The sequence below is a fragment of the Dermochelys coriacea genome, chromosome 12 (genome assembly GCF_009764565.3).
Source record: "Dermochelys coriacea isolate rDerCor1 chromosome 12, rDerCor1.pri.v4, whole genome shotgun sequence".
Lineage (NCBI taxonomy): Eukaryota > Metazoa > Chordata > Testudines > Dermochelyidae > Dermochelys > Dermochelys coriacea.
The window spans coordinates 11,440,007-11,447,830 of record NC_050079.1 but is presented as its reverse complement, the minus strand read 5'-3'; the positions used below and the strand labels follow the sequence as shown (position 1 = coordinate 11,447,830).

General features: G+C 44.4%; 1 protein-coding gene across 4 annotated transcripts; it reads right to left on the bottom strand.

Moving 5' to 3' along the window:
• Positions 1-2,404: 2,404 nt before the first annotated feature.
• Positions 2,405-7,666, bottom strand: LOC119841428 (ferritin heavy chain A-like). Of its 4 annotated transcripts, XR_006275035.1 has the most exons (6): positions 7,451-7,650; positions 6,936-7,082; positions 6,756-6,840; positions 6,222-6,347; positions 4,656-4,700; positions 2,532-2,599 (listed from the first exon to the last, which is right to left on the bottom strand). XR_006275035.1 is itself a non-coding variant. In XM_043494831.1 (5 exons), the coding sequence occupies exons 1-5, from the start codon at positions 7,550-7,552 to the stop codon at positions 2,420-2,422; spliced, it is 600 nt and encodes a 199-aa protein (XP_043350766.1). In that variant the 5' UTR covers positions 7,553-7,650; the 3' UTR covers positions 2,405-2,419. The 4 variants fall into 4 exon arrangements, 3 of the variants coding, with proteins under 3 accessions (XP_043350766.1, XP_043350767.1, XP_038224791.1); XM_043494831.1 differs by lacking the exon at positions 6,756-6,840 and having other exon boundaries at positions 2,405-2,599; XM_043494832.1 differs by lacking the exons at positions 6,756-6,840; positions 6,936-7,082 and having other exon boundaries at positions 2,405-2,599.
• Between the last annotated feature and the right edge of the window lie 158 nt (positions 7,667-7,824).

Below are 7,824 nucleotides of genomic sequence, written 5' to 3'. Positions count from 1 at the left end.
AGACAGGTGGCATTAATACTGTTCAGAGTAGGGAATGCTTGTGATGGGCAGCTGATACTGACCAATGGAAATTCCCTTCCTCAGCAAGGCACCAGTCAGCATTGTGGGTGGGACTGTCATAATGTTCACAGCTGAGAGGCTGGCTCATCAAGATGACATCCCCTGTTGTAATTACAGCCACAGTAGGACGAGGGTGGGGGTTATGGACTCTCCTTGAACAAGTCACTTCGCTGATTGTTTTATTTGCTCACTTCCTTGGCATTTCCTAGCTGTATATTTAGAACCATGTAGGAAACCAAATAGTTTTACTGTCATGCTGTTTACTTACACACTATGGAATCAGTTTTCAAAAGCACCCAAGTCCCACCTCCATGAGTGACTGAGGCACTCAAAAGTGTGAGTATCACTGAAAAGCACTGGGACATGAGCTCCTAAGTAACTTTCCAAAATAGCACTTAAGTGCTTTTGAATATCTTATTCTGACAAGACATGCATTAGTGACTTAGGCACCGGTGTTTTGGCAACACAAATATCCCCCTCACAGCCATCTTGCCCAGCTCCCCAGACTTTTGCAAAAACACAGCTATTTTTGCCTGGTGCTAAAAAAGGTGCAATTCATCCTCTCTATCGCCCTGGAAAAGGGAACAGTTTCTGACTGAACTATGGAGCCCCTCCAACAGGAAACCTCTTTTTCTGCAAAAAGACAGGCCTGTTGGCCAGTGCAAACTGGGGCCCAAGTTATCACCAACAGGGCTACCAGAGTTGCTTTGCCCCTGCAGTCACGACACAGAGGACTGAAAACTCTATGGGGTCTGCTAGGAAGTGTCCCAAAGCAAATTCAGCAAGGAACCTTAAGAGCAGCGGCAACAAGACTGACAGAAAATGTGGTTAATTTTTCCTCAGGAGCATTCATTTTAGCTGCTGGAAGCATGAGGTGGCAGGGGAGGACTGTTGCCACATCCCTCATGTCAGACATAGGAGGTAGGGATGCAGCAAGAGATGCTTCTCCCTCAGTGGTCAGCTCCCCTCCACTCCTGAATGCTAAGAAACCAAGGACGATATGGTCCTGATGCCTACACACAAGTAGACAGAAGCACTATTAGTCCTTCCCCAGCAATCTAGCTTTAGACCTAGAGAAGGTCCCACCTCTTGTAACTTAATTTTTCAGTTACAAAATCCTGTTTGGACAAAAGCAAGAGGTAGATATTGGGAACATGTCAATTTCCTTCATATTTGAATGGGACATTATTGAAACAATTCATTCTGAAGGTTCAAAACTCATTGTTTCAGCTTTATCCTTTTCACTTTTCTAGGAAGCTTTAGCGTGAATGTAAACAAAAGAAAAGTTGCATAAAACAGTTTGAGTGCTTATTTTTTGACCCTTGTTTCATACAAATTGCAAGCTTTCATTTCCTCCACACACACACACCCCGCTTCAGTGCCTGAGTGTATTGAACATTTGTCCAGAAGCTGTATTTAGTCACTTGTTTTTATTTTCACACAGCATCACAAAAATCAGCAACCTCACTGCTAGTGGCTCTATTGCTAGGGAGGATCATGCTAGTTCCATAAAAAAGACAGAGTGGTGTGGTTGGTTAGCACCATCTGACGTCCTAGAAGGCACTGGTGTTGAGGGTACAGCACTGAGCAGAAAGTGGCTTCACAACAGTTCTGAAATCAGGGCATTAATAGATTTCCCTTCATTGATCTGTGACTCCTTCTAGTTACGTCACCAGATTTTCCCTTCCCAGTGGAAGCTGAGCAATAAGAATTGTAAGCCAAGGTCCACCTGCCGGGGGTTCACTATCTCCAGTCACTTCTCTAAGCCAGCTCTTTGGTTTTCCCCCAACCTCTTCCCTGTGTCAGATAGCGATACTACTCATTAGCGCACTCCTCTTACCCCCAGCTTCTACACAACTGAATGTGGGACTGGATGGAAGTTTTGTCCTTCAACCCACAAAGTGACATGGTAGAGCCTTCAGCCCTAGATCTGGCATAAAGGATATCACACTAGGCGTGAGTTAGTGTAGTTGGTCAATTTCCTACAATACCCACAAAGAAATTACATTGAGGTAATACAACTGCCGAGCCCCCCACAGGAGGGCACACATGGGATGTATATCTAGGCTAAGCCTTTCCAATAGCAGCCCTCCTCAACCTCCACCATGCTCCCTGTGATTCCCATCCTGCACCCCCAGAAAGAAAGACACCTTAGAGATTTCAACAGGTTAATAGATCTTATTCTCAGCACGTGGATGACCATTAACCCAGCTTTACTATGCTGGTAAAGGAGAGCCTCCCATGTCCATTGTTCAGCTGCTCTCCCTCAGGGTGAGTAGGATCCTACTGCCATGGCCCAGAATACCAGTCATCTCATCTGCACAGATTGTGCAGAAGAGGAATTGTCATCTTGACCAAATCAAAGATACAAGATACTGGATGCATAGAATGGTTTCTTGTTAGCACTTGGCCCTAGGTTGCTACACCTTGTCTGTGAAGATCTAGAGGTGTGCTTGTCAAACAGGTACTTTCCCATGCCATTCTGGGGCACTCCCAGGTACTTCAGGTTGGTGAGGTGGTCTCCCAGCTGCTTGATAGCCTTTACCTGCTCCTCCAGGTAGCCACACAGCTGCAGCCAGAAAAGGAAAGAAAGGTTAGAAGATGGATTTGTTCCATCTAGGATAGGCACCATTGCATTTCAGTGCACATAACCTACAGTGGTGAGCTATGATGTCATGCTAAGTTATGGGATCTTTGTCCCTCTGTCCTCCCAGAGGAAAACCCTCAGACTTTTGCATGTTGGCACTTGTGTGTTTGAGCTAACTAGTATTGTTACTTAACATCCCTTCTCACAACCACAGCTGAGAACAAAGTTCTCTAGTTTGAAGGTTGTTCACCAAGGCAAGGAGATAGTAAGCAACTTGTCCACATTCCCAAATAAGTCAGACACAGCTGCAGTAGAAGGGGCTTATTCCTAAGCATGTCACCATCTTAGTTCCTCATCTCCCATTCCATGGCCTTCAGATACCATAGAGAATTCTGCTGCAGCAAAGCAACTGGAGGGAAGATATTTAGCCAAAATAGTATAAAGCAAGACAGAACTGATTCTCAGCTACAGAAGAGGAAGAGGACTGGAAAGCCCCTGGTGGGCTGTAGAAGACAAGAAAACACACCCTAAGTTGGTTTACATTCAGCACAGAAGAACTTTTCAAAGACCCAAAATTCCACACAGGTTGGAAATGCCCTTTCCTGGCCAGCTCCAATTATTGCTTTTACAAGATAAGCCTAACCAATTCTTGGCAAAGATGAAATTTCTATTACCAAGTGTAAAGAAGTTGCAGGAGACCAGAACCTCAGCTGGTGTAAACTAGCATAGCTTCAGAGTTATACCAGTTGCGTGCATATCCCATCGACCGCTCTGCGGTGCCACAACGCCAACGAAGTTCCTCCAGGCATATGTATTTCCCCTCCCCCTCTTTTCTATTGTAGAATCTGCCAAATTGCTGAAGATACATACAACAGCTCAAGAGGAAGAATTAAGATGTTTTCAGGAACAAGTGGGTGAAGTTATATACATGTTAGCCATTGCCATCATCAGGTGATTATTTGCCTGCCGCAGTAGCTTTGCGAGTATTGTAACCCTCCAATGTCAGGCAACCATAATTGGAAGCCCTGCATGATCTCAATTTCACTCCTTCCTGCAAGTCACATGTGGTCCCCACAATTTTCTTCTCTAATTTAATAGGAGACACTGGGTCACCTTTTCCATTATCCCTATGCAGAAAGCCACGCTGCCACTCATTTTCCTCCCTCTGGAAGTGAAAATGCTTCAGTACAAGAAATACATATTGAGGTCACCCACTACTGATTTTGTTCAAATGCCTCCATGTATACTCCAGCCCTAGTTGCTGAACTACTTCAACTCTCCTTCCCGCAACAGGAGAATCTACTGTAGCTAGTTCTGGGTAGAGGCCAAAGGGTTTGTCATCAGTGATAAACCCTCTATTTAGAGGATAACTCATTTGTCAGCCCCTCTCTCAACGTAATTAGAAAGATATTTAGAAGAGAAGTGGTCACAGGAAGTGGGGGGAGGGAGGCAGGAATAGAAGGAAGAAATAAGGATAGAGCCTTAGACACAAGGTGCAGACCACTATTACTTTACCCAGATGTCTAGGTTCGGGCGCTCTGAAGTTGAGTTTCAGGTAGAAGATTTGAAATGTGTTGCTAGCAGAGAAAAGGCTTCCCTCCCTGTTGCCCAGACCATGGTACTGACTGTATGTTGCCTCTACCCCATTCAAATGCCTTTTCTTAGCACCCAAAATAGCCAGTTCAGTCTACTAGATGACTCCTATCATTCTTTCCTGTTTGTTACAGGACAGGTGGTCACCATGTGTCCAAAATCCCATTGCATACACTTAAAAAAAAATCACGCCACACAGATCCTAGATTAAGTTTTATTGTCAGCGCTTAACCAATACATCTTTTGACTGGTTAATGGGAAGGGCAATATATTCAATTGGACATTGCAGCTCTCAGTGCAGCCTTCAGCTGCTGTGCCCCAGGGTGTGCTTGTCAAATAGGTACTCTCCCATGCCATTCTGGGGTACTCCCAGGCGCTTCAGGTTGGTGACATGGTCTCCCAGCTGCTTAATAGCCTTCACCTGCTCCTCCAGGTAGTCAGACTCCAGGAAGTCACAAAGCTGCAGAAAGTGGAAACCAGGAACTCATTCTAGCTCCTATGTGCTTAGTAGAGAGATGGCTGACTACTTGACATTTAGTCTCACAGATCTTAACTTACTAACTGTACATTCTATGTATGAGCTGGCAGAATGAGTGACATGGAGGATCCTGGGACTAGGAAGAAAGGTTGCTCTTTCTTAAAGTTTGAAGCATAAAAGTATAAAACACCTCAATGGCAGTTTACATAGAATCAAACCCCCTACATCCACCCCAAGCCAATACATAAAATGGAGAAGTATTAGAGAGGATTTCATACTGGTGATAGGTTTCAGAGTAGCAGCCGTGTTAGTCTGTATTCGCAAAAAGAAAAGGAGTACTTGTGGCACCTTAGAGACTAACAAATTTATTAGAGCATAAGCTTTCGTGAGCTACAGCTCACTTCATCGGATGCATTTGGTGGAAAAAGCTCTCTGTTTTTTCCACCAAATGCATCCTATGAAGTGAGCTGTAGCTCACGAAAGCTTATGCTCTAATAAATTTGTTAGTCTCTAAGGTGCCACAAGTACTCCTTTTCTTTTTGCGGATACTGGTGATAGTCTTTGAATTCAGCCAGGAACATTCTGTACGATGTAGGCAGGAAATATCCTAGAGTGTGTCACTTTTTTATTGCATGGCAGGAGGTTAAGTTTACTGTAAAGGACATGGGTACAGACATTACACTATTTCTAAATATATGTTTTGCTACCTCCCATTTTAGTTCTCCATGCTCACCTTTCTGCTGGTTTTATACTGCATTGACTTTTACATGTTTGCCCCCTCAGTTTAGGGCTTTCCATTTAGCTAACCATTGCTTTTTTTCAGGAGGGCTCCCCTCCTGTTATTCCTGTCCAGCTAGGTCCAGGAATTCCTGGGGCCACTTTCACTCTAATGAGGAACAACTGTGACCATGAGAGAATGTTTTGCAGTAGCTAGAGCCTATCCATGAGAATTGCTGGCCATTGATATTTTGCTGCTTAATTCAGAAAGGATTTATTTTAGGGCTCAGACTAACTGAGTGAAGTAAAGAAGGAGAAAACACTACTACATATAGTGGCATGAACTAGGCCCTCACTTAGGGGCTAAAGCCACCCTTTCAATCTGCTACAGGTATAACCCCATATTAATTCCCACCCCAATTAGTGCCCCTCTATGGTCTCAAAGGAGGGAGGGAAAATAGCTTCTGTAGAGATGGAAGCCATTTTAGAAGTTGGAGTGGAAGGTGAAGGAAGAAAACTGGGGAACTTAAACACTTCATTCTGTCACACTGTGTGGCCAGAAAGGGAGAGAAAACAAAATTTTTTGAAATAAAGTGGTTCAGAAGCTAAAAATATAAGATTTGACAACTTCAAAATTAACAGTTGTAACTTTCCTGGAAAAAAGTGTCCTTTTACCAAAACCCTGTTTTTCCCCCCCAAACCGGGAAGATATTTTTAATCTGAGTTTCCATTAACTTCCATTCTGAAGTTTGCTGACTGCAACCCCTCCTGCCAACTTGTACTCACATGAGGATCATTCTGCTCTGTAGCCACCTTGTGCAGGTCCAGCAGGGCGTGGTTCAAGGTCTTCTCCAGCTGCAGAGCATGCTGCAGGACCTCCAGGCTGTTCCCCCACTCGTCCTGCTCTGGCTTCTGTTAAATAGCCACCAAGAAGGTCAGTCACAACCCATACCTGCTCTAGCTCTGCTAACATTTAGGCCCTAGTGAGGAAATCTGCCTTGCTGCTCTTCACTTCTTTTCCTCTAGTATTTTATGGCCAGTATGCTAGTAGTCCCTTTGCAATGTAGGTCATTATTCCCTTTTCTACTAGAAGTCAACACCAATAGTGCAATTTTGAAAGAGGCACATTTTATGTGATTTCAAGACATTTGCAGCTAACTGAGCTCACCTAGTAGGACAGGTTGCATACTAAGCAGAAGCTCTCCAAGCTTATTCCCTCACTATGCCTCTCATGCATATGGCTATATAGAAAAGGGATCACAAGCATTCTAGTCCCTAGGTTACACCCTGCACAGTAAGCAGGTAGAGCCCATCACCTACCTGATGTGATGGTGTGTGTCCATCTATGGGAAGTTGTTACACAAAGCAGAAGTATATGATGCCAAGCAGAATTTGAATCTTTTCCCTACAATACAGCAGCTTTGAGTTCAGTAATCTCTCCCCAGAGCATCTTATAGATCAGAGACTACACTGAAGAGACTGTATTCCCCACCCCCTCACCTCTACATCCTGCAGGACAATGCATCCCCCTCGCTTGTTCTGGTATTGCAGGAACTTCTCTGCATGCTCCTTGTGCTCATAGGACTGCTCCATCAGGAACTGAGCAATGTGCCTCAGGGCCACATCATCACGGTCAAAGTAGCAAGACTGGGAAGAAGTATAAGATTGATACACCCAGCCAGACATTGAGATATTAAAGATCTTTGCTAGTGTAGAACTCAGTTCATACAGGCCTTAAATGCCACATACAGGTATAATCCAATAGCAGTAGTATAGGGTTAGAGTTTTAGTCCCATCTCTGTTGTACTCTCAGATTTCCCTAGGGCTCTTGTACAACTCCATCTCTGCCAAAGCAACCAGGTGAGTTACTACAGTCTCTGAGTAAGCATTTATACTTCTATTATTAAGAAGCCTCAGCTACCTCAAAAAAGTTTCACAGGACTTTGTTGTAGTATTTGGAGTAAGAATTGAAGCAGAAATCAGACAAAGAGTTCCTAAGAAAGCCTCTGACTCACCATAGACATGAAGACATAGCTAGCACGCAGCTCCAAATTCACAATACAGTTGATAGCAGCCTCACCCTCCCGGTGGAAGTTCTGGCGTACCTGAGACTCCATTACAGCACTTCACAAAAGAAAGGCTAACAAGAGCTGAACACTCACCAAACCCTACCCATGCCCTCCTGAAATAACCCACCCCAGAGAAGACATAGAAAGTGTTTACCGCACAGCCGGTTTTAATACTGTCTGGAGCATGGTGTGGGTGTGATGGGTAGCTTCTGCCACCCAATGGAAATCCCTTCCCCCTCAAGGAACCAATCAGCACGGCATTGCCACATCATGACTCGGCAGTTGGGCATCTGCTGCTCTGAAACAAAGTAGAGTTGCTG